This window comes from Globicephala melas, chromosome 15 (genome assembly GCF_963455315.2).
Source record: "Globicephala melas chromosome 15, mGloMel1.2, whole genome shotgun sequence".
In the NCBI taxonomy this organism is placed as follows: domain Eukaryota; kingdom Metazoa; phylum Chordata; class Mammalia; order Artiodactyla; family Delphinidae; genus Globicephala; species Globicephala melas.
The window spans coordinates 57,641,902-57,668,092 of record NC_083328.1 but is presented as its reverse complement, the minus strand read 5'-3'; the positions used below and the strand labels follow the sequence as shown (position 1 = coordinate 57,668,092).

The following is a 26,191-nucleotide window of genomic DNA, read 5'->3' as shown; positions in this document are numbered from 1 at the left end:
AAACAATAAATGCTGGAGAGGATGTGGAGAAAAGGGAACACTCTTGCACTGCTGGTGGGAATGTGAATTGGTTCTGCCACCACGGAGAACAGTATGGAGGTTCCTTAAAAAACTACAAATAGAACTACCATATGACCCAACAATCCCACTACTGGGCATATACCCTGAGAAAACCATAATTCAAAAAGAGTCATGTACCAAAATGTTCATTGCAGCTCTATTTACAATAGCCCGGCAATGGAAACAACCTAAGTGCCCATCATCGGATGAATGGATAAAGAAAATTGGCACATATATACAATGGAATATTACTCAGCCATAAAAAGAAACGAAATTGAGCTATTTGTAATGAGGTGGATAGACCTAGAGTCTGTCATACAGAGTGAAGTAAGTCAGAAAGAAAAAGACAAATACCATATGCTAACACATATATATGGAATTTAAGGGGAAAAAATGTCATGAAGAACCTAGGGGTAAGACAGGAAAAAAGACACAGACCTACTAGAGAACGGACTTCAGGATATGGGGAGGGGGAAGGGTGAGCTGTGACAGGGCGAGAGAGAGGCATGGACATATATACACTAAGAAACGTAAGGTAGATAGCTAATTGGAAGCAGCCGCATAGCACAGGGATATCAGCTCAGTGCTTTGTGACCACCTGGAGGGGTGGGATAGGGAGGGTGAGAGGGAGGCAGACGCAAGAGGGAAGAGATATGGGAACATATGTATATGTATAACTGATTCATTTTGTTATTGGGCAGAAACTAACACACCATTGTAAAGAAATTATACTCCAATAAAGATGTTAAAAAAAAGATATTTCATCATTAGTGTATAGGAATGCAAGAGATTTCTGTGCATTAATTTTGTACCCTGAAACTTTACCAAATTCATTGATTAGCTCCAGTAGTTTTCTGGTGGGATCTTTAGGATTGTCTATGTATAGTATCATGTCATCTGCAAAGAGTGACAGTTTTACTTCTTCTTTTCCAATTTGTATTCCTTTTATTTCTTTTTCTTCTCTGATTGCTGTGGCTAGGACTTCCAAAACTATGTTGAAAAATAGTGGTGAGAGTGGACATCCTTGCCTTTTTTCCTGATCTTAGAGGAAATGCTTTCAGTTTTTCACCATTGAGAACGATGTTTGCTGTGGGTTTGTCGTATATGCCCTTTATTATGTTGAGGTAGGTTCCCTCTATGCCCACTTTCTGGAGAGTTTTTATCATAAATGGGTGTTGAATTTTGTCAAAAGCTTTTTCTGCTTCTATTGAGATGATCATATGGTTTTTATTCTTCAATTTGTTAATATGGTGTATCACACTGATTCATTTGCATATATTGAAGAATCCTTGCCTCCCTGGGATAAATCCCACTTGATCATGCTGTATGATCCTTTTAATGGGTTGTTGGATTCTGTTTGCTAGTATTTTTTTTGAGGGTTTTTGCATCTATATACATCAGTGATTTTGGTCTGTAATTTTCTTTTTGTTGTAGTATCTTTTTCTGGTTTTGGTATCAGGGTGATGCTGGCCTCATAGAATGAGTTTGGGAGTGTTCCTTCCTCTGCAGTTTTTTGGAAGAGTTTGAGAAGGTTGGCTGTTAGCTCTTCTCGAAATGTTTGATAGAATTCACCTGTGAAGCCATCTGGTCCTGGACTTTTTTTTTGTTGGAAGTTTTTTAATCACAGTTTCAATTTCCTTACTTGTGATTGGTCTGTTCATATTTTCTATTTTTTCCTGGTTCAGTCTTGGAAGGTTATACCTTTCTAAGAATTTGTCCATTTCTTCCAGGTTGTCCATTTTATTGGCATACAGTTACTTGTAGTACTCTCTTAGGATGCTTTGTATTTCTGTGGTGTCTGTTGTAACTTCTCCTTTTTCATTTCTAATCTTATTGATTTGTGTCCTCTTTTTCCTGATGAGTCTGGCTAATGGTTTTTCCATTTTCTTTATCTTCTCAAAGAACCAGCTTTTAGTTTTATTGATCTTTGCTATTGTTTTCTTTGTTTCTATTTCATTTATTTTTACTCTGATCTTTATGATTTCTTTCCTTCTGCTAACTTTGGGTTTCATTTGTTCTTATTTCTCTAGTTCCTTTAGGTGTAAGGTTAGATTGTTTATTTGAGATATTTCTTGTTTCTTGAGGTAGGCTTGTATAGCTATAAACTTCCCTCTTAGAACTGCTTTTGCTGCATCCCATAGGTTTTGGATCATTGTGTTTTCATTGTCATTTGTCTGTAGGCATTTTTTGATTTCCTTTTTGACTTCTTCAGTGATCTCTTGGTTATTTAGTAACATATTGTTTAACTTCTGTGTGTTAGTGTTTTCTACGGTTTTTTTTTCCTGTAATTTATTTCTAATCTCATAGCGTTGTGGTCAGAAAAGATGCTTGATATGATTTCAATTTTCTTAAATTTACTGAGGCTTGATTTGTGACCCAAGGTATGATCTATCCTGGAGAATGTTCCATGCACACTTGAGAAGAAAGTGTAATCTGTTGTTTTTGGATGGAATGTCCTATAAATATCAATTAAATCTATCTGGTCTATTGTGTTATTTAAAGCTTCTGTTTCCTTTTTTATTTTGGATAATCTGTCCATTGGTGTAAGTGAGATGTTAATGTCCCCCCCATTATTGGGTTACTGTCAATTTCCTCTTTTATAGCTGTTAGCAGTTGCCTTATGTATTGATGTGCTCTTATGTTGGGTGCATATATATTTATAATTGTCATAGCTTCTTCTTCGATTGACCCCTTGATCATTATGTAGTGTCCTTCCTTGCTTCTTGTAACATTTTTAATTTTAACGTCTATTTTATCTGATATGAGTGTTGCTACTCCAGCTTTCTTTTGATTTCCATTTGCATGGAATATCTTTTTCCATCCCCTCTCTTTCGATCTGTATGTGTCCCTAGATCTGAAGTGGGTCTCTTGTAGACAGCATATATATGGGTCTTGTTTTTGTGTCCATTCAGCAAGACTGTGTTTTGGTTGGAGCATTTAATCCATCAATATGTATGTTCCTATGACCATTTTCTTAATTGTTTTGGGTTTGTTTCTGTAGGTCCTTTTCTTCTCTTGTGTTTCCCACTTAGAGAAGATCCTTTAGCATTTGTTGTAGAGCTGGTTTGGTGGTGCTGAATTCTCTTAGATTTTGCTTGTCTGTAAAGCTTTTGATTTCTCCATCAAATCTGAATGAGTTCCTTGCCGGGTAGAGTAATCTTTGTTGTAGGTTCTTCCCTTTCATCACTTTAGGTAAACCAGCCACTCCTTTCTGGCTTGTAGAGTTTCTGCTGAGAAATCAGCTGTTAACCTTATGAGAGTTCCCTTGCATGTTATTTGTCATTTTTCCCTTGCTGCTTTCAATAATTTTTCTTTGTCTTTAATTTTTGCCAATTTGATTACTATGTGTCTCGGCGTGTTTCTCCTTGGGTTTATCCTGTTGGGACTTGCTGCATTTCCTGGACTTGAGTGGCTATTTCCTTTCCCATGTTAGTGAAATTTTCGACTATAATCTCTTCAAATATTTTCTCGCCTCCTTTCTCTCTCCCTTCTCCTTCTGGGACCCCTATAATGCGAACGTTGTTGCATTTAATGCTTTTCAAGAGGTCTCTTAGGCTGTCTTCATTTCTTTTCATTCTTTTTTCTTTATTCTGTTCTGCAGCCGTGAATTCCTCCATTCTGTCTTCCAGGTCACTTGTCCGTTCTTCTGCCTCAGTTTTTCTGCTATTGATTCCTTCTAGTGTAGTTTTCATTTCAGTTACTGTATTGTTCATCTCTGTTTGTTTGTTCTTTAATTCTTCTAGGTCTTTGTTAAACATTTATTGCATCTTCTCCATCTTTGCCTCCATTGTTTTTCCAATGTCCTGTTTCATCTTCACTATCATTATTCTGAATTCTTTTTCTGGAAGTTTGCCTATCTCTATCTCATTGAGTTGTTTTTCTGGGGTTTTATCTTGTTACTTCATCTGGTACATAGCCCTCTGCCTTTTCATCTTGTCTATATTTCTGTGAATGTGGTTTTTGTTCCACAGGCTGCAGGATTGTAGTTCTTCTTGCTTCTGCTGTCTGTTGTCTGGTAGATGAGGCTACCTAAGAGGCTTGTGCAGGTCTCCTGATGGGAGGGACTGGTGGTGGGTGGAGCTGACTGTTGCTCTGGTGGGCAGAGCTCAGTAAAACTTTAATCCGCTTGACTGCTGATGTTCCCTCTTGTTGGTTGTTTGGCCTGAGGCAACCCAACACTGGAGCCTCCCTGGATTCTTTGATGGGGCTAATGGCAGCCTCTGGGAGGGCTCATGCCAAGGAGTACTTCCCAGAATTTCTGCTGCCAGTGTCCTTGTCCTCACGGTGAGCCACAGCCATCCCCTGCCTCTGCAGGAGACCCTCCAACACTAGCCGGTAGGTCTGGTTCGGTCTCCCCTGGGTTCACTGGCCTTCCCCTGGATCCTGATGCACACACTATTTTGTGTGTTCCCTCCAAGAGTGGAGTCTCTGTTTCACGCAGTCCTGTTGAAGTCCTGCAGTCGAATCCTGCTACCCTTCAAAGTCTGATTCTCTAGGAATTCCTCCTTCTGTTTTCAGACCCCAGGTTAGTAATCCTGACATGGGGCTCAGAACCTTCACTCCAGTGGGTGGACTTCTGTGGTATAAGTGTTCTCCAGTCTGTGAGTCACCCACCCAGCAGTTATGGTCTTAGATTTTGTTGTGATTGTGCCCTTCCTACCGTCAAATTATGGCTTCTCATTTGTCTTTGGTTGTGGGGTATCTTTTTTGGTGACTTCCAGTGTCTTCCTGTCGATAATTGTCCAGCCGCTAGCTGTGATTCTGGTGTTCTCACTAGAGGCAGTGAGAGCATGTCTTTCTACTCTGCCATCTTTGTTCAGGCTCCTGGAGGCTTTTGATGACAGCTTTCTGGGGATGGTTGGAAGGTGCTGCCAGCAGGCAGTGGGACAGATGAGATGACAACTCTGGAATCCTAGGCACACCAAGAAATCCAGAGCTCTGGAAGGGTATGGAAGTTCATCAGGCATTTTTGGAGTCCATGCTTTCCTTTGCTGATCAGACAGAAGGCACACTTTGGTTTCAAAGAGTGCTTTCACTTCCGCCTTGATCCAGGAAGTGGGTGGAAGTCAGAACAGCTAAAGTGGACCCCTCCCTACAGCTGGCCCTCTTGCATCTTGGTCAGGCCCTTCCCCACAGCAGTGTCCCAGCAGCTCAGGGCCTGAAGGTTGGTCTTCCAGGTCTGTAGCTTTTCCCTTTCTCCAGAGATGAGCTTCCTGTGGGTGGCTGGGTCTCCTGATTCCCTCTCCTCTCTGCCAGGACCCCAGGCTTCTGAAGCCCTCCGCACCAAAGCTGTGTTCCAGACATCGGAGCTGGAGGAGAGCAATGCCTGGATGGCAGTGAAGGAGGCTCATATGGAGAACACCATGACCATCAGCCTCACCAACCCTCCAGATGCTGTCATTGCCTGCTACCAGCTGAGCACCAAGGTTTCCTCTCGCTGCAAACACAGTAACAGGAAGCTGGGCGAGTTTGTTCTGCTTTTCAACCCATGGTGCCCAGATACGAACTCCTGAGTCCAAGGCTGAGGTTTTCCTGGAAGCTGTCCTTCAGGAAGTCCTGGGAGGCAAGTTAGGGACAGGGAGATGAATGCCAAGAGCTTGACAAGAGTGGGCCCAGGAGGAGACAGGCACAGGACAGAGGAAGCTGGTAGCAGATGTTCCAAACCTGCCGCGACAGAGGGGCAGGTATTAGTGGGTTCTGGTGTATGGAGGCCAGAGGGCAAGGAGGGGGCCTAATGGCAGGAGAGACCTAGGATTGGGTAAGAGCCAGGTTTCAGCCACCAGACAGCCTTGGTTTAGTCCCAGCTTTGCTAAGTTTCTTCCCTCTGAGTCTCAGTTTCCTCACCTGTAATATGGGAATAACAGTGCCTACCTCTTAGTGTTATGGTGAGAAACCATAGAACTAATGTTTGTAATATGCAAGGCACATCTTAAGGAGTACTGGGGTAAGTATTCTTATTAAGGGATAAGTCAGTAAGCAGTAGCCTGGATCAGTATTCTTATTAATGTTTAAGAAATATGAACCTGCCATTGTCATTAAATCAGGTCACTCGAAAGCATCAGGACTTCTAAATTCCTTCCATCTGGGGCTGGGTTGGGGGTGGTCCCTGCCTGGGGAAAGACCGGCCAGGTAGAGTAGGGCTTGGCCGGGAGGCAGCCTGGGAGCCAGCAAGCCCCTCTTGACCTCTCCTGCCCCAGCAGCCTCTAGGCGCCATCCTGCAGCTGAGCCCTGCTGTAGCCCTTTCCCCAGGCCAGTGAGGCCAGACTCCCTGCCCACGCCAGACCCAACCACTGCCTTTCAGAGGATGATGTGTTTCTGGCCACAGAGGAAGAGAGACAGGAGTACATACATGCTCAATGACAGCGGGATCATCTTCCGAGGAGTGGAGAAGCACATCTGAGCCCAAGGCTGGAACTTCAGGAAGGTCTCCAGGGACCCAGGCCAGAAGGGGGACTGAGAGTCATAAGAGACAGAAGGGGGGCTGGGGAGATGGGAAAAGTCAGTGCAGGAGCCATTATGTCTGCCCTCTTCTTCCCAGGAGGGACAAGCTGGGCTGACTCTTAGACCAAGTCCACTTCTCCAGTCTCTACTACTAGTTGTGCTGGGTCCTTGGGAAGGGGTGGTACATTGGGTACAAATAAATAGCTTAGATCAGGGGCTCTCAATCTTGAGTGTGCACCAGAAGGCCACCGAGGGCTCGTTAAAACACACAGGTGGCTGGGCCACAACTCCCCAAGTTGCTGATTCACTAGGTCTGAGGTGGGGCCTGAGAGTCTGTATTTCTAGCAAGTTACCAGGTGCTGCTGCCGTCGCTGGCCTGGAACCACATTTTGAGAGCCCCTGACTTAGATAAGTAGCTACAATACAAGGTGAGATGTTGTGGGAGGGGGCGGAGGCGGTTGGAAAGGTAGAGATGGGAGCAGAGGGAGTTCAGAAGGTCATGAAGGGAAACTCCATCTCAGGGATTGCAGAAGGCTTCATGATATTGGGGTGGAGCCCCCAAAGTCGGGCAGGATCTGGACAGGCAGAGGGAAGAGCAGACAGAGCAGTGGAGGAGGGGAGCCAGAGAGTAGCGGAGGTTCTGTAGAGGAGCTCTGTCTGCCCGGGCTCCGGGCAAGTCGAGAGCCTTGACTGTCAGACTGAGGAGCTGGGGTTTGAAAGCATCTGGGGCTCAGGGGCTGGGCAGGGATGATATACCAGAGAGTTTAAGGTCCATCTAAGGGTAACCCCATCTCAGCATCCACTTCGTTTTTTTTGTTTGTTTTGTGTGTGTGTGTGTGTGGTATGCGGGCCTCGCACTGCTGTGGCCTCTCTCGCTGCGGAGCACAGGCTCCGGATGAGCAGGCTCAGTGGCCATGGCTCACAGGCCCAGCCGCTCCGCAGCATCTGGGATCTTCCCAGACCAGGGCACGAACCCGTGTCCCCTGCATTGGCAGGCGGACTCTCAATCACTGCACCACCAGGGAAACCCAGCATCCACTTCTTATTGCCACATAAGAAAGTGAGCCCAGGGTTCCCAGACCTTCCCAATTTTCAAAGACCAGAAATCTTAATTTGTATGTGAAAATCCCCCAGTTTTTAAATGTTGTCAACTAAGTCATTTGAAAACATTATGTAAACCAGTGGGATCGATGTGGCTCCAGAGTCCCAGTTTATCATGAACTTTACTGTGGTTCGTGGGGAGCCATGGGCCTACTGAACAGGGAAGGGAGGTGATTAAGGCTGAGCTTCTGGTTCCCAGTGACTCTTTGAAAGAGGGTTTTTGAGACTTGGGTGTGCTCTGTTGTGTCCCTGGAGGGGGTGGACGGGTGGGCAGTGGGGTAGGCAAACTCCCTGCACAATACAGTGACTGACTAGGGGAGGGTTGTGAGAGGGTCTGAAGTGTAGGTGTGGCTCTGGCCTCTAAGAGCAGCCTCTCTGGGGACAGTTTGAGGAGGACATCCTGGACATCTGCTTCTGCATCCTGGACCGAAGCCCTAGTCACCAAGATGACCCAGCCACCACCAAAGCGTCCCACCACTACGACCCCATCTACGTCACTGGAGCCATCAGTGCCATGGTAAGGAGCCCAGCTATCCCTGCATGCTCACTCCCTCGTGGGTCCCCGGGCCAACTCCAGGGCCACACCCTAAGATTTTTCCCATCACCTCTTGTTTTAATTCTCTACTGCTGCATAACAAATCACCCCAAAACTCAGTGGTATAAAACAGCCATTTACTATGTTGACAACTTTGCAAATCAGGGACTTGGTCAGGGCAACGTGAGGACAGAACACCTCTGTTCCAAGCTGCTTCAGCTGGGTGTGTCTGAATGGCTGCAGATGTCTGTGATGGTTTGACGGGACCATATATCTAGGGCATTTGTTCCAACAGTCAATGTTTCCTTGGTTCTCTTCCATGCTGTGTCTGCTGGAACTGGAATGCCCAGGTGGCTTGCTCACTCTCATGTCTGGCCCCTGGGCTGGGATGATTGGAAGAGCTGGGTCTGGCCAGTCATTGCTCTGTGTCTCCATGCAGCCTTTCCACATGGCTAGGTTGGGCTTCCTCAAAGCATGGCAGTCTCAGGGTAATCAGATAAGGCAGCTGGCTTCTCCCCAAGCGATTATTCTAAAATTAAGTGGAAACTGCCAGTCTCATAAAGCCTGGGCCTGGAAACAGGCACAACATCACTTCCACCATGTCATTAATCAAAGTAGTCACAGGCCAACCTAGATTCAGGGAAAGGGTACACAGAACCACCTCGCTGTGAGAGGAGTACCATCTTTAATCTATTACATGCCAGTGCTTCCTCCTTGGAAGGTAGCCAGAGGGCCTACTAGCTCTCTCTATAGCAAGTAGGTGTTAAGATCAGTGGGTGGGTAACTGTGATTCCAAAAATGGGCAAAGCTGTTTTTCTCATATTTGATACTCTCAATTCCTCAAGACTTCAGAGACATGTTGGAGCACAGAGAATCAAAAGCAGTGACCAGTCCCGAACAGTAGAGTGGTACAACCCTGTAGGATAGCGGTACAGGCTCCCAAGTCAAAGTCCTGAACTCCTGAACCCCTTTTGCTAACTTGCTGTGCGATTTGAGCAAGTGCCCTAACCTCTATGAATCTCAGTTTCCTCATCTGAAAAAAAAAGGAAGTAATAGAACCTACATCATAGACTAACATAGATTAATATAATGTGTGCTAAACCCTTAGAATAGTGTCTGGCACACGGTAAACATTTAATGAATGTTAAGCATCTCTATAACTATCATTACCACCAACAGTCCCAAAAAAACAGATTACTTAAAACAGGAAATGCTCTAAAACTGAATACGATTTTCAGCAATAGAGCATCCCAATGGAAGGTAACTGAAAATGATAAATGGTACCAAAAAGTAGGTATTTTAAAACAGCAGATGGCCCCAATTTTCAGACAATTTAAAAACAAGCAGTGGCCCCAAATAAATGGGTGGCCCAAAGTTGGAGATGATTTTACGATGGCAATGTTCCTGAAGAGGGAAGCCCTGCCTGGTGGTGGATTTTTGGCCTCCTCTACCCAGGTGAACAGCAACAACGACCAGGGCATGGTACAAGGCCAGTGGCAGGGCAAGTACGGTGGCAGCACCAGCCCACTGCACTGGCGTGGCAGCGTGGCCATTCTGCACAAGTCGTTCAAGGGCAGGTTCAAGCCAGTCAGATACGGCCAGTGCTGGGTCTTTGCTGGAGTCATGTGTACAGGTACCCTGGGAAAGAAGTTCCCCAACCCCTAGTCAGCTCAGTTTGCATTTGTTTCCATATATTTGCATAGGCATTCCTCCCCCAACAAAAAAAATCTTTCTTTATTAGTGATGGGGAAATAGAAGTCTGGGTAATGAAGAGAGAAACCAGATCCCTCATTTATGTGACTTTTGGTCTTTTATTTTACAGGAGTCCCACCTCTCAAGCCCACTGAGTGCCCTTGAGTGAGTCTTGTGGTCCTGGGTCCTCAGTCCCTACAGGCTATTATGGCTATTATAGGGTTATTATACGGCTTCCAAGGTCCTGCCAGCCTCAGAGCCCATCTATTCAAATGGGGGGGGTGGTGGTGACTCTAGAAGTCCCCTGAGAGAATGTACAGGAGATGGAGGTGTTTCTCAGAGTGGAGACGAGAGTCGGCCCTGGCAAAGATAGGGAGGGGGCTGTGGCCAGACCTGAGGCAGGCGGCCTGCTAGGGGAGGCCACACCACTCCTCCCTGAGTCTGGGGTCCTGGCCTGTCCTGGAATCTTGCAAGCATCCTGCTCTTCACTCCTTGGGTGCTTGGGGATTTCGACACGGATTGTGTCCAAATTTAACTTGGCACATGACACGGGCAGGAACCTTAGTGTGGACAAGTACATGGACTTCTTCGGGTGGACACTGGAGGACTTGATGGAGGACAGCATGTGGTGGGTCCTCAGCCGCTGGCTCCCAGGGGCACCCTGAGGCCCTCCCAGATGGAGCTCAGCTCCACTGAGTCTGAGCCAGTTCTGGAAGGGGTGACAGGTGCCCAGCAGAGGGGGTGGTCCCTGGCAGGGTGACTCCTCTTCTGAGATACAGGGGTCTTTGGACACATGACTCAGAAGCCAAGAGGTGGGCTCAGGATTTGACAGCCTTGTACCCCTGGCTCTCCGCTCTGCAGGGCTATGAGCCCTCCCCTAGGCACCTGTGACTTGCAGGTGGGGCCAAGTCCCGCCCCTGCAGAGTCACCTCTGTATCCCGCTCCTGCTGTCTGTCAGCTGCCTGTGCACTGAGCTGTGTCTCAGGTGGGAAACAAGCTCCTTTCTCAGCTCAAGCAAAACTCTTTGCACGAAGCTTTACAAAATTCATTTTGATTTGATTTTTTAAAGTAGGAGATACATTCATGTGCTTTAATATTCAAAAGGTACAGAATGGGCTACAGTGTAAGTCTCCCTCTCTCCATTGCCAGCCTCCCCCTCCTCCTTCTGGACACAACATCAGAGAGAAGCCCTGCAGCTATAGGGGCACACATATGCACAATCCCCACCCACCCCCACTTCCCCTCACTTAATATCGACAGCATAATGTAAACTGTTCATTTTTCTCTGCATGAAACAATTCCATATTGGTACATACAAGGTTTCCTTTCTTTTTTTTTCTTATTTATTTATTTATTTATTTATTTATTTTTGGCTGCGTTGGGTCTTCGTTGCTGCACGCGGGCTTTCTCTAGTTGCGGCGAGCGGGGGCTACTCTGTTGCGGTGTGCGGGCTTCTCATTGAGGTGGCTTCTCTTTTTGCAGAGCACGGGCTGTAGACGCGCGGGCTTCAGTAGTTGTGGCGCACGGGCTCAGTAGTTGTGGCTCGCGGGCTGTAGAGCGCAGGCTCAATAGTTGTGGCGCACGGACTTAGCTGCTCCACGGCATATGGGATCTTCCTCCACCAGGGCTCGAACCTGTGTCCCCTGCATTGGCAGGTGGATTCTTAATCAATGCATCACCAGGGAAGTCCCCTTATTTTTTATAGTGTTTAAAAAGTAGTAACACCGTGCCCAGTGAGCACCTCGTCTATGCCAGACCCAGTTGTGCTGCACATGCAGGCTGACCTCATTTTATTACTCTTCTTTTTATTGTGCTTCACAGACATTGCATTTTTATTTCTTTCTTTTTTTTTTTTTTTGCGGTACGCGGGCCTCTCACTGTTGTGGCCTCTCCCGTTGCGGAGCACAGGCTCCAGACGCGCAGGCTCAGTGGCCATGGCTCACGGGCCCAGCCGCTCCGCAGCATGTGAGATCCTCCCGGACCAGGGCACGAACCCGCGTCCCCTGCATCGGCAGGCGGACTCTCAACCACTGCGCCACCAGGGAAACCCCAGACATTGCATTTTTTTACAAATTGAAGGTTTGTGGCAATCTTGTGGCAAGCAAGTCTATTGGCATCATTTTTCCAACAGCTTCATTAAAGTATGTACATTGTTTTATTAGACGTAATGTTATTGCATACTTAATAGATTACAGCATACTGTAAGCATAACTTTTATATGCACTGGGAAACCAAAAAAGTTTGTGTGACTTGCTTTATTGCTGTATCCACATTTTATCCACATGTAGTGGTCTGGAACCTAATCCACAATATCTCCAAGGTGTACCTGTGTACTAATTCATTCCTCCAAACAACCTTGTAAGCAAGCTAGTATTGTTATCTCTATTTTGTTTTTTGTTTTTTTTTTTTAAACATCTTTATTGGAGCATAATTGCTTTACAATGGTATGTTAGTTTCAGCTTCACAACAAAATGAATCAGTTATATATATACATATGTTCCCATATCTCTTCCCGCTTGCGTCACCCTCCCTCCCACCCTCCCTATCCCACCCCTCCAGGCGGTCACACAGCACCGAGCTGATCTCCCTGTGCTATGCGGCTGCTTCCCACTAGCTATCTACCTTACGTTTGGTAGTGTATACATGTCCATGCCTCTTTATTGCTTTGTCACCGTTTACCCTTCCCCCTCCCCATAGCCTCAAGTCCATTCTCTAGTAAGTCTGTGTCTTTATTCCTGTTTCACCCCTAGGTTTTTCATGACATTTTTTTTTCTTAAATTCCATATATATGTGTTAGCATACGGTATTTGTCTCTCTCTTTCTGACTTACTTCACTCTGTATGACAGACTCTAGGTCTATCCACCTCATTACAAATAGCTCAATTTCGTCTCTTTTTATGGCTGAGTAATATTCCATTGTATATATGTGCCACATCTTCTTTATCCATTCATCCGATGATGGACACTTAGGTTGTTTCCATCTCTGGGCTATTGTAAATAGAGCTGCAATGAACATTTTGGTACATGACCCTTTTTGAATTATGGTTTTCTCAGGGTATATGCCCAGTAGTGGGATTGCTGGGTCATATGGTAGTTCTATTTGTAGCTTTTTAAGGAACCTCCATACTGTTCTCCACAGTGGCTGTATCAATTTACATTCCCACCAACAGTGTAAGAGGGTTCCCTTTTCTCCACACCCTCTCCAGCATTTATTGTTTCTAGATTTTTTGATGATGGCCATTCTGACTGGTGTGAGATGATATCTCATTGTAGTTTTGATTTGCATTTCTCTAATGATTAGTGATGTTGAGCATTCTTTCATGTGTTTGTTGGCACTCTGTATATCTTCTTCGGAGAAATGTCTATTTAGGTCTTCTGCCCATTTTTGGATTGGGTTGTTTGTTCTTTTGTTATTAAGCTGCATGAGCTGCTTATAAATTTTGGAGATTAATCCTTTGTCAGTTGCTTCATTTGCAAATATTTTCTCCCATTCTGAGGGATGTCTTTTGGTCTTCTTTATGGTTTCCTTTGCTGCGCAAAAGCTTTTAAGTTTCATTAGGTCCCATTTGTTTACTTTTGTTTTTATTTCCATTTCTCTAGGAGGTGGGTCAAAAAGGATCTTGCTGTGATTTATGTCATAGAGTGTTCTGCCTATGTTTTCCTCTAAGAGTTTGATAGTTTCTGGCCTTACATTTAGGTCTTTAATCCATTTTGAGCTTATTTTTGTGTATGGTGTTAGGGAGTGATCTAACCTCATACTTTTACATGTAGCTGTCCAGTTTTCCCAGCACCACTTATTGAATAGGCTGTCCTTTCTCCACTGTACATTTCTGCCTCCTTTGTCAAAGATAAGGTGACCATATGTGCGTGGGTTTATCTCTGGGCTTTCTATCCTGTTCCATTTATCTATATTTCTGTTTTTGTGCCAGTACCATACTGTCTTGATTACTGTAGCTTTGTAGTATAGTCTGAAGTCAGGAAGCCTGATTCCTCCAGCTCCATTTTTCGTTCTCAAAATTGCTTTGGCTATTCGGGGTCTTTTGTGTTTCCATACAAATTGTGAGATTTTTTGTTCTAGTTCTGTGAAAAATGCCAGTGGTAGTTTCATAGGGATTGCATTGAATCTGTAGATTGTTTTGGGTAGTAGAGTCATTTTCACAATGTTGATTCTTCCAATCCAAGAACATGGTATATCTCTCCATCTATTTGTATCATTTTTAATTTCTTTCATCAGTGTCTTATAATTTTCTGCATACAGGTCTTTTGTCTCCTTAGGTAGGTTTATTCCTAGGTATTTTATTCTTTTTGTTGCAATGGTAAATGGGAGTGTTTTCTTGATTTCACTTTCAGATTTTTCATCCTTAGTGTATAGGAATGCCAGAGATTTCTGTGCATTAATTTTGTATCCTGCTATTTTACCAAATTCATTGATTAGCTCTAGTAGTTTTCTGGTAGCATCTTTAGGATTCTCTATGTATAGGATCATGTCATCTGCAAACAGTGACAGCTTTACTTCTTCTTTTCCGATTTGGATTCCTTTTATTTCCTTTTCTTCTCTGATTGCTGTGGCTAAAACTTCCAAAACTATGTTGAATAAGAGTGGTGAGAGTGGGCAACCTTGTCTTGTTCCTGATCTTAGTGGAAATGCTTTCAGTTTTTCACCATTGAGGATGATGTTGGCTGTGGGTTTGTCATATATGGCCTTTATTATGTTGAGGAAAGTTCCCTCTATGCCTACTTTCTGTAGGGTTTTTATCATAAATGTGTGGTGAATTTTGTCAAAAGCTTTCTCTGCATCTATTGAGATGATCATATGGTTTTTCTCCTTCAATTTGTTAATATGGTGTATCACGTTGATTGATTTGCATATATTGAAGAATCCTTGCATTCCTGGAATAAACCCCACTTGATCATGTTGTATGATCCTTTTAATGGGCTGTTGGATTCTGTTTGCTAGTATTTTGTTGAGGATCTTTGCATCTATGTTCATCAGTGATATTGGCCTGTAGTTTTCTTTCTTTGTGACATCCTTGTCTGGTTTTGGTATCAGGGTGATGGTGGCCTCGTAGAATGAGTTGGGGAGTGTTCCTCCCTCTGCTATATTTTGGAAGAGTCTGAGAAGGATAGGTGATAGCTCTTCTCTAAATGTTTGATAGAATTCGCCTGTGAAGCCATCTGGTCCTGGGCTTTTGCTTGTTGGAAGATTTTTAATCACAGTTTCAATTTCAGTGCTTGTGATTGGTCTGTTCATATTTTCTATTTCTTCCTGATTCAGTCTTGGCAGTTTGTGCCTTTCTAAGAATTTGTCCATTTCTTCCAGGTTGTCCATTTTATTGGCATAGAGTTGCTTGTAGTAATCTCTCATGATCTTTTGTATTTCTGCAGTGTCAGTCGTTACTTCTCCTTTTTCATTTCTAATTCTATTGATTTGAGTCTTCTCCCTTTTTTTCTTGATGAGTCTGGCTAATGGTTTATCAATTTTGTTTATCCTTTCAAAAAACCAGCTTTTAGTTTTATTGATCTTTGCTATCGTTTCCTTCATTTCTTTTTCATTTATTTCTGATCTGATTTTTATGATTTCTTTCCTCCTGCTAACTTTGGGTTTTTTTTGTTCTTCTTTCTCTAATTGCTTTAGGTGCAAGGTTAGGTTGTTTATTCGAGATGTTTCCTGTTTCTTAAGGTAAGATTGTATTGCTATAAACTTCCCCCTTAGAACTGCTTTTGCTGCATCCCATAGATTTTGAGTCGTCGTGTCTCCATTGTCATTTGTTTCTAGGTATTTTTTGATTTCCCCTTTGATTTCTTCAGTGATCACTTCGTTATTAAGTAGTGTATTGTTTAGCCTCCATGTGTTTGTATTTTTTACAGATCTTCTCCTGTGATTGATATCGAGTCTCATAGCGTTGTGGTCGGAAAAGATACTTGATACAATTTCAATTTTCTTAAATTTACCAAGGCTTGATTTGTGACCCAAGATATGATCTATCCTGGAGAATGTTCCATGAGCACTTGAGAAAAATGTGTATTCTGTTGTTTTTGGATGGAATGTCCTATAAATATCAATTAACTCCATCTCATTTAATGTATCATTTAAAGCTTGTGTTTCCTTATTTATTTTCATTTTGGATGATCTGTCCATTGGTGAAAGTGGGGTGTTAAAGTCCCCTACTATGAATGTGTTACTGTCGATTTCCCCTTTTATGGTTGTCAGTATTTGCCTTATGTATTGAGGTGCACCTATGTTGGGTGCATAAATATTTACAATTGTTATATCTTCCTCTTGGATCGATCCCTTGATCATTATGTAGTGTCCTTCTTTGTCTCTTCTAATAGTCTTTGTTTTAAAGTCTATTTTGTCTGATATGAGAATTGCTACTCCAGCTTTCTTTTGGTTTCCATTTGCATGAAATACCTTTTTCCATCCCCTTACTTTCAGTCTGTATGTGTCTCTAGGTCTGAAGTGGGTCTCTTGTAGACAGCAAATATATGGGTCTTGTTTTTGTATCCATTCAGCCAATCTGTGTCTTTTGGTGGGAGCATTTAGTCCATTTACATTTAAGGTAATTATCGATATGTGTGTTCCCATTCCCATTTTCTTAATTGTTTTGGGTTTGTTATTGTAGGTCTTTTCCTTCTTTTGTGTTTCTTGCCTAGAGAAGTTCCTTTAGCAGTTGTTGTAGAGCTGGTTTGGTGGTGCTGAACTCTCTCAGCTTTTGCTTGTCTCTAAAGGTTTTAATTTCTCCATCAAATCTGAATGAGATCCTTGCTGGGTAGAGTAATCTTGGTTGCAGGTTTTTCTCTTTCAACACTTTCAATATGTCCTGCCACTCCCTTCTGGCTTGCAGAGTTTCTGCTGAAAGATCAGCTGTTAACCTTATGGGGATTCCCTTGTGTGTTATTTGTTGTTTTTCCCTTGCTGCTTTTAATATGTTTTCTTTGTATTTAATTTTTGACAGTTTGATTAATATGTGTCTTGGCGTATTTCTCCTTGGATTTATCCTGTATGGGACTCTCTGTGCTTCCTGGACTTGATTAACTATTTCCTTTCCCATATTAGGGAAGTTTTCAACTATAATCTCTTCAAATATTTTCTCAGTCCCTTTCTTTTTCTCTTCTTCTTCTGGAACCCCTATAATTCGAATGTTGGTACGTTTAATGTTGTCCCAGAGGTCTCTGAGACTGTCTTCAGTTCTTTTCATTCTTTTTTCTTTATTCTGCTCTGCAGTAGTTATTTCCACTATTTTATCTTCCAGGTCACTTATCCGTTCTTCTGCCTCAGTTATTCTGCTATTGATCCCATCTAGAGTACTTTTAATTTCATTTATTGTGTTGTTCATCGTTGCTTGTTTCATCTTTAGTTCTTCTAGGTCCTTGTTAACTGATTCTTGCATTTTGTCCATTCTATTGTCCATTCTATCTCCAAGATTTCGGATCAACCTTACTATCATTATTCTGAATTCTTTTTCAGGTAGACTGCCTATTTCCTCTTCATTTGTTAGGTCTGATGGGTTTTTATCTTGCTCCTTCATCTGCTGTGTGTTTTTCTGTCTTTTCATTTTGCTTATCTTACTGTGTTTGGGGTCTCCTTTTTTGCAGGCTGAAGGTTCGTAGTTCCTGTTGTTTTTTGTGTCTGTCCCCAGGGGCTAAGGTTGGTTCAGTGGGTTGTGTAGGCTTCCTGGTGGAGGGTACTAGTGCCTGTGTTCTGGTGGATGAGGCTAGATCTTGTCTTTCTGGTGTGCAGGTCCACGTCTGGTGGTGTATTTTGGGGTGTCTGTAGACTTATTATGATTTTGGGCCGCCTCTCTGCTAATGGGTGGGGTTGTGTTCCTGTCTTGCTAGTTGTTTGGCATAGGATGTCCAGCACTGTAGCTTGCTGGTTGTTGAGTGAAGCTGGGTGCTGGCGTTGAGATGGAGATCTCTCGGAAATTTTTGCTGTTTGATATTATGTGGATCTGGGAGGTCTCTTGTGGACCAGTGTCTTGAAGTTGGCTCTCCCACCTCAGAGGCACAGCACTGACTCCTGGCTGCAGCCCCAAGAGCCTTTCATCCACAGGGCTCCTTAATTTGGGATGATTGGTTGTCTATTCAGGTATTCCACAGATGCAGGGTATATCAAGTTGATTGTGGAGCTTTAATCCGCTGCTTCTGAGGCTGCTGGGAGAGATTTCCCTTTCTCTTCTTTGTTCTCACAGCTCCCAGGGGCTCAGCTTTGGATTTAGCCCCGCCTGTGCGTGTAGGTCGCCGGAGGGCGTCTGTTCTTTGCTCAGACAGGACGGGGTTAAAGGAGCCGCTGATTCGGAGGCTCTGGCTCACTCAGGGCCGGGGGTAGGGAGGGGCACGGAGTGTGGGGCAGGCCTGCGGCGGCAGAGGCCGGCGAGACGTTGCAGCCTGAGGCGCGCCTGTGCGTTCTCCCGGGGGAGTTGTCCCTGGATCCCGGGACCCCGGCAGTGGCGGGCTGCACAGGCTCCCCGGAAGGGCGCGTGGCCAGTGACCTGTGTTCGCACACAGGCCTCCCGGTGGCGGCAGCAGCGGCCCTAGCCGCTCTGGGCGGCCCTAGCCACGTCCGTCTCTGGGCTCCGCACCCCTAGCCGCGGCTCACGCCCGTCCCTGGAGCTCTCTCAAGCAGCGTTCTTAATCCCCTCTCCTCGTGCACCAGGAAACAAAGAGGGACGTAAAAGTCTCTTGCCTCTTCGGCAGTTCCAGACTTCTCCCCGGACTCTCTCCCGGCCAGCCGCGGTGCACCAACGCCCCGCAGGCTGTGTTCACGCCGCCAACCTCAGTCCTCTCCCGACGCTCCGACAAAAGCCGGAGCCTCAGCTCCCAGTCCCGCCCGCCCCGGCGGGCGAGCAGACAAGCCTCTCGGCTGGCAAGTTCCGGTCGGCCCGATCCTCTGCACTGGAATCTGTCCGCTTTGCCCTCCGCACCCCTGTTGCTGTGCTCTCCTCCGCGGCTCCCAAGCTCCCCCACTCCGCCTCCCGAAGTCTCCACCCGCGAAGGGGCTTCCTAGTGTGTGGACACTTTTCCTCCTTCACAGCTCTCTCCCGCTGGTGCAGGACCCGTCCCTATCCTTTTGTCTCTGTTTAGTTTTTTCTTTTGCCCTACCCAGGTACGTGGGGGGTTTCTTGCCTTTTGGGAGGTCTGAGGTCTTCTGCCAGCGTTCAGTAGATGCTCTGTAGGAGTTGTTCCACGCGTAGATGTATTTCTGGTGTATCTGTGGGGAGGAACGTGATCTCCGCGTCTTACTCTTCCGCCATCTTCCCGGAAGTCTATCTCTATTTTGCAGATGAGGAAACAGAGAGGTTAAGTAACTTGTCTAAGGCTCCACAGCTAGTGAGTGGATGAGAAGTTACAAACCTGTCCTGCCTTTCAATTGTACAGCAAAACCATTGTTTATCTAACCACCTCACATGGCTGGACCAAATATTTGCCTTTACAAACAAGGCTTTTGGAAAACCAAAAAGAGGAGAAGGAAAGGGGAGAAGAGAGACAGAGAGATGGTCTGAGGCTGGACACCAGCTTGGGAGGAAGGAGTCCTGGGCTCATTCCCCTGGGCGTGGCTGAAGGACATTTTAAGAAGAGGGCTGCTGAGGCTGGCTGTGTTTCCTTCTGTACTATGTGCTCTTCACTATTCCCCTGCTCTTTAGAAAGTCGGCTTTTCTTGGCAACTTGCACATGTATAAGCAGACATTCAGACAAGGTTATTCATGGAAGCCTTGTAGATACAGGAACTCCAAAAAAAATTGCATTCTTCTCTTTATGCAGAACAGACAGACCCTTCTTTTTGTTTTGGGGATCTCTGTCGCCATACAGGTTGTCCATGTTCTCCCTTTCAACCCCAAATGCTTTTCACAATATTTTCCCAAAGAAGAGTTTGGAGGTCAGAGTAAAGACGCCAACCCAGGCCAAGAAGCGTTTCTCTGTGCTGCTTCCTTACTGTGTGACCTTGTGCAAATGATGTCACTTTTCCTAATCTCATATTCTCATCTTTAACATAAGAGACTTAAAGCCTAAACGAAGGCCTACAGAACTCTGCATAATATGAAACCTACCTACCCCCGTGCTTGCCGTAGCCCAGAGATATACTTTCTGTTCCTTGAACACACTAAGTTTTTTCTTGTCTCAAGAGCCTTTGCACATGCTGTTCCTTCTGTCTGAAACACTGTTCCCTTCACTCTTCCTATGGCTAATTCTTTTCACTTTAAGTCTCATCTTAGATGTCATTTACCTAGAGTAGGTCTCCTGCAGTTATTCCCTAACTAAAGCTCCTCTCTTTCTTCACAGCATTTATTATTACTTTATTGTTTTATTTATTTGTTTATTTATTGTTACTTTATTGTTTTATTTATCTGCTTACTTACTTTTGCCTCTCTCCCTATCTGTCTCCTTTGTTAGAATGTAAGCTGCACGAGAACAAGGATCTTCCGTCTTATTTGCTGTTGTATTTCTGGACCTTGAACAACAGGTTCTAGATATATAGATATAGATATATAGATATAGATATACACACGTATATTTATACATACAGGCAGGCCTCGGAGATAGTGCCAGTTCAGTTCCAGACCACTTCAATAAAGCAAATATCACAGTAAAGTGAGTCACATGAATTTTTTAATCCAAAAGAGCATATAAAAGTTATGTTTATATTATACTATAGTCTATTAAGCGTGCTATAGCATTATGTCTAAAAAACAATCTACATACCTTAATTTTTAAATACTTCATTGCTAAATGCTAACTATCATTTGAGCCTTCAGCATGTTGTACTAGTAACATCAAATATCACTCATCACAGATCACTATAATAAATACAATAATAATGAAAACGTTTGAAATATTGCAAGAGTTACCAAAATGTGACACAGAGAGACATGAAGTGAGCAAGTGCTATTGGGAAAACAGGGCAGATAGACTTACTTAAGGAAGGGTTGCCATAAACTCTCAATTTGTAAAAAATGTAATATCTATAAAGTGCAATAAGTGAAGTGCAATTTAAAAAAGTCTGCCTGTAGGTATATGAATGCTAGGTGCTCTATCATTACAGTAGATGAACGGTTCAAAAAATTCAGCCAGGGCTTCCCTGGTGGCGCAGTGGTTGAGAGTCCACCTGCCGATGCAGGGGACACGGGCTCGTGCCCCGGTCCGGGAAGATCCCACGTGCCGCGGAGCGGCTGGGCCCGTGAGCCATGGCCGCTGAGCCTGCGCGTCCGGAGCCTGTGCTCCGCAACGGGAGAGGCCACAACAGTGAGAGGCCCGCGGACCGCAAAAAAAAAAAAAAAATTCAGCCACAGAACAGGGCCCAGGGCCTAGCTGGCAACAGGAACTTTCCCTCTCCGAGGGCTCCTCTCTGCTCACCGGAGGCCACCCTGCCCCATCCTCTCTCTGTGGGAGGAATTTCCATGTCTGGAATGAGAGCTGGTTTGTCCGGCAGGACCTGGGCCCCGCTTACAATGGTTGGCAGGTTCTGGATGCCACCCCCAGGGAGGAGAGTGAAAGTACAGGCTTAGGGGGGCAGGTCCCAGACCCCCGCTTTTGCTCCCCTGGAGCTGCTCACGCCCATCCCTCCTGCGCAGGTGTGTTCCAGTGCGGCCCGGCCTCGGTCACCGCCATCCGCAAGGGCGACGCGCACTTAGCCCACGACAGTCCTTCTGTGTTTGCGGAGGTCGACGTGGACTACATCACCTGGCTCTGGAATGAGAATGAAGCCGGGAGCGTGTGTCCTCAGACACTAAGTACTAAGAAGATCGGGAGGTGCCTCAGCACCAAGGCAGTGGGCAGCGACTCCCACGTGGACATCACCAGCCTCTACAAGTATCCGGAAGGTAAGGGCGTATAGCGGCCTCCATCAGCCTCCCCAGTGACCCGGCTGCTGCAGAGGGACAACCACGGGCCGCCCCGGCGCCAGGCCCTTTCCCATGTGATGTGGTGGTGATAGCCTCCTTCAGTACTGCCTCTGAGATTGAACCAAGTACTTTTAGCTTATATTAACAGCTTCCTCTGTTTGCAAGTAGATTTTCCACATCTAACAATATCAATAGCTACATTTCCTTTAACATATATGTTCCAGGTACTGTATCAGGTATGCTCACATGTGATAACAATAATTACTAATAATAGTGATGTTAGTAGCAGGTATTATTTATTGAACACCTAGGATACACAACAATAGGCCCCATGCAAAATAATAATAATATAGCAGCTAAGCCATGGTCACTAATTAATGGTCACTGGTTTACTGAAGAGCCTGTACTTGTCGGGGGTACAAAAACAAAACATGTATTTTTTCTGGTCACTGCCTCTAGCTATAAAAAGTCACCCTTTTCCCCTCCCCCTAAATAACAGGTCCCTTAGCAGTGCTGTGATCTGATCACACACTTTCAGCTACTCCTGCTTGTTAAAGGAATGTTATTTGGGTAATCAAGACTTCAAGTTCAAACTTGAATCAGAGCTAGTCTCCTCCCCTCCTCTGAGCACGAACTGGAGCGGTGACCCCAGAAGTTTGCTGTAATCGAGGGGCACCAGCTCTGGCTTCCTCCAGCCCCTGCAGTTTACCCTCTAGGGTGGTGGTTTGCAATGCACTGGAGTCACCTGGGGCACAGATTGAACAACAATTACTTTTTGCTCAGGATTCTGTGGGTCAGCTGTGTGGGCTGTGCTCAGCTGCAATGGTTCGCACGTGGTGTCTGCTGGTATCTCAAATTTATCTGGGGCCTCAGATGGGACTGCTGGGCTGGCTACTGGAGCCTCTCATGCTCCAGTAGCTAGCCCCGGCTTGTCCACATGGCAGCAACGTGCTCAGCAGGTCAGAATGAAAGCTGCAAGGTCTCTCAAGGCCTCACTCAGAACTTACTATGTCACCTTTGCCACATTCTGTTGGTCAAGCAACAAACACCACCCCAGATTGAAGGGGCAGGAAGCACACTCTACATCTTAATAGGAAGAGTTGCAAAGAAAGTATTATGGCCATTTTAATCTACCACAGCAGCCCTGACTGCACCCTAAGTGAATTGCAGTCTCTAGAGGGTGTGGCCCAGCCATCAGGACTTATAAAAGCTCCCCAGGCGATTCGAACGTGCAGCCAATGTTGAGAACATCGGTCTAAGTCTTCTGGTGTGTTAGGCCAAGAAGGAGGAGGACAGAAGAATGGAAATGCCTTTGACTTCAGGGAGCGAGGATTCAGTGCCCTAAGGCAGGCGGGTGCTGCTGCCCTACTTACTCCGTAGCTCAGGGAGGACAGGTGGTGGCTCCGTTACAGCCTGCTGCCTTGGGACTCACTCCTGTGCTGTCCCCAGGCACTGCTGATTTCTTGAGACATTGCCCCCTCTTGCAGTGGAGCCCCTCCCACCCCACTGGCAGTCACACAGCTTCCCTCTGATGCATGGAAGTTTTTGTCCCCAGATTCTGGAGGGGGTTTGCAAGGCTGTGGCCCCCACACTCATCTAGATGCTGTGACCACCTCCAAACCTGGTGGGGAGAGTTCTTGATGGACTGTTACCCACCTGCCATCTCCCTTCAGTTCTCTCCTCTGTGCTCAGGGAACACACGGCTCAATAAGCAGACCTCCCACAAGGATGAAATGCCAGCTTCCCCTTCCTGTAGGCACTCTGCCAGTCTTTACCGGCCAGCTCCTTCCTGCAGGCACCCCTAAACTTTAACATTGATTCTTTTAAACACCCCCCAACACACACACACACGTTCCCCCAGTTCCTTCTCTAGGAACATGGCCCTTGATGTTGATGACCTTCTCTTCTTCACTGTCTCAGGGTGGGCAGTGAGGGACGGTAGGTGGTAAGGCCTCTTCCAAACTACTACTTCTCTCATAAGTCCTTCAGGTTGATGCCTGGTCCCATCTGCTGGGAGTTTCTAAAACTTAGAATACAGGGTCTTTGGGGTCTCTTATCCTAAGCTTTAGCCATGGCCACATGAGAAATCAACATCCTGTTACAAGATGCGAATAACAGTAGTCACCACTGCTGAGTCCCACTGTGGGCTGGCCATATTCACATGTTATTTAATTCTATTATTTAACAAATGCTTACAAAGCAGTTCCCACAAGCTTGTAAGGTAGATGCTGGTATAACATTTATTTGATAGAGGAAAAAGCAGAGGTGCACAGAGGGAAGTGGACTCAGTGAAGGGACACAGCCAGTGAGTAGCGAGTCTGGCTCCGGAGCCCATGCTATTCCTTTACGCTTGGCTGCGCTATCTAATTATAATATTATCTACTGTTGATTGCCCACTGTGGGGCAAGTGATTTTACATCTAGGTTAATAATAGCATCTAAATATTGTTAAGCATGGTGATAAGCAATGTCTGCACATTATTTCATTTAATATTCATAAAAACCCCATCTTACATAAGCAAGTTGAAGCATAGGAAGGTTAAGTAACTTCCCCAAGTTTCCAAAACCTAGAAGAGCTGGAATGCTAACCAGAGCCTCTGTGTAATCTCAGAGCCTCTGCCTCTCCACTCTGCTAGACTGCTCCTCTCTTCCATGAGTGCCCACAATGTGCCATGTACCGTGCCAGGTTCTTTTATGTGCTCAAGAAATAAAGCACCCCTAAGTGTCAGGCATGATTTAGAGGCAGGGGAGAAAGAGAAGTGCCCAGAGGATTCACCATCTGGTGAGCGGACAGCATCAGGACAGTACAGGGTGATCAGCTGTACTGTGTTGGGGAGGCCAGAAGGCTGAGGAAGCCCAGAGGACAGGTTGCTAACCAGCCAGGGAGGAAAGGGCAAGAAGAACATCCATGGGAAGGGATCCTGAAGGGAGTAGATTTAGCCAGGAGATGAAGGGTTGGGAAGGCATTCCAGGAGAGGACCCTATGCATCTTGATTCCAGATTCACTGTAAGCAGTGCTGTTCATCCAAGCCATGGGCATCCCATTCTGTGGATGAAATGGCAGGGCCTGTCTGCTTGCTCCGTCCACTGAAGGAGGATACATGATAGAGCAGATTCAGAGTCCTTGGGGACAATGTGCTTTGCCCCTGCCACTGAGTCAGCCTGGATGCTGAGCAAAGAGGAACCAGCCTTCCAAGCAAAGGAAAGTGTGTACAAAAAACGCACTGGCCGTCCTCAGATTCAGGTGGGCTTTCTGCAACAGGCTTCAGAGTAGAGTGGAGGAAGGCAGCTTCCCCCGCTAACCTTCAGACAGAGGCACTAAACACAGAGGCAAGATTTTAGTCAGAGGCTGGTGCCAGGGGTTTGCAGGGGAGCCAGGTTGGCAGTTCAGCCATCTGCCTCTGGCCCTGCCTGTTAGCTTCTTAGGGCTTCCATAACAAATTACCACAAATGTAGCAGCTTAAACCATCAGAAAGTTATTCTCTCATAGTTCTAGAGGCCAGAAGTTCAAAATCAAGGTTTAGCAGGGCCATACTCCCTCCAAAGGCTCTAGGGGAGAATCTTTCCTTGATTCTTCCAGCTGATGATGGCCCCTGCATTCTTTGGCTTGTGGCTGCATCACTCCAATTTCTGCCTCCACGTGGCCTTCTTTCCTCCTATGTGTCTCAAATCTCCATTTCCTTTCTCTTACAATGACATCAATCATTGACTTTAGGTCCCACCGTAAATCCAGGGTGATCTTATCCCAGGATACTTAATTAATCTGCAAAGGCCCTATTTCCAAATAAGGTTATATTCACAGGTACCAGGGGTTAGGACTTGGACATACCATTTAGGGGGACACTATTATGCCCACTACAGCCTGTGAGCGGGGAAGACCATGCACCTGTTGATCAGGGCCTGGCCAGCCAGCACATCCAGTGGCTGTGGGGCTGGAGCTCAGAGGCTGATCCACAGAGACTCAGTGACCAGACCCCAGGGAACTCCCCTTCCACCCTCTCTCTCCCTCTCTGTTACTCTGCTGTCTGTCTCTTTCTACACTTTTCTGCTGTGCCCTTCCTTCTTGCATTTAGTGGGTCCCCCAAGTGTCAGGTAGGAGAGTGGGCAAGATGAACAGGAAAGCAGACAATCACAGCACAGCGTGTTGCTGTCCGCCTGCCAAAGTACAAAATGGCCAAGGGAACAGCATGGGGGAAGGCACAGCTTGTTCAGGCAATAGCAAGTGTGAAAGGGTCATTGGAGGCTCTTTTATACCTAAAGGACTTTGCACAGGATGCTTTCTCTGCCTGGGAAGGTCCTGCTGACTTCATCCCAAGTCTGCCTGACCAGGGGTCTCAGGACCCTACTGGCTTCCTTCTAAGTACATATCACAATCTGATATTTGCTTTAATCTTTATTCTTTCCCCACCAACTAGACTGTGAGTTCTGGTATGGCTGGAAACCTGACTATTTTGTCTTCTGCTGTATCTCCAGCTCCTGTTTCAGCATCTACCACATAGTGATGCTCAATATGGATTCGTATG

General features: G+C 45.6%; 1 protein-coding gene across 1 annotated transcript in view; it reads left to right on the top strand.

Annotated features, from left to right (window-relative positions):
- Window positions 1–5,264: 5,264 nt before the first annotated feature.
- The window catches only part of TGM6 (transglutaminase 6), a 45,520-nt gene continuing 24,593 nt past the window's right edge, over window positions 5,265–26,191 (top strand). The window contains 8 exon segments of the mRNA XM_060285316.1: window positions 5,265–5,573; window positions 6,364–6,411; window positions 6,413–6,484; window positions 7,988–8,119; window positions 9,593–9,770; window positions 10,304–10,457; window positions 21,218–21,321; window positions 21,400–21,648. Coding sequence (XP_060141299.1) covers window positions 5,265–5,573; window positions 6,364–6,411; window positions 6,413–6,484; window positions 7,988–8,119; window positions 9,593–9,770; window positions 10,304–10,457; window positions 21,218–21,321; window positions 21,400–21,648 — 1,246 coding nt within the window.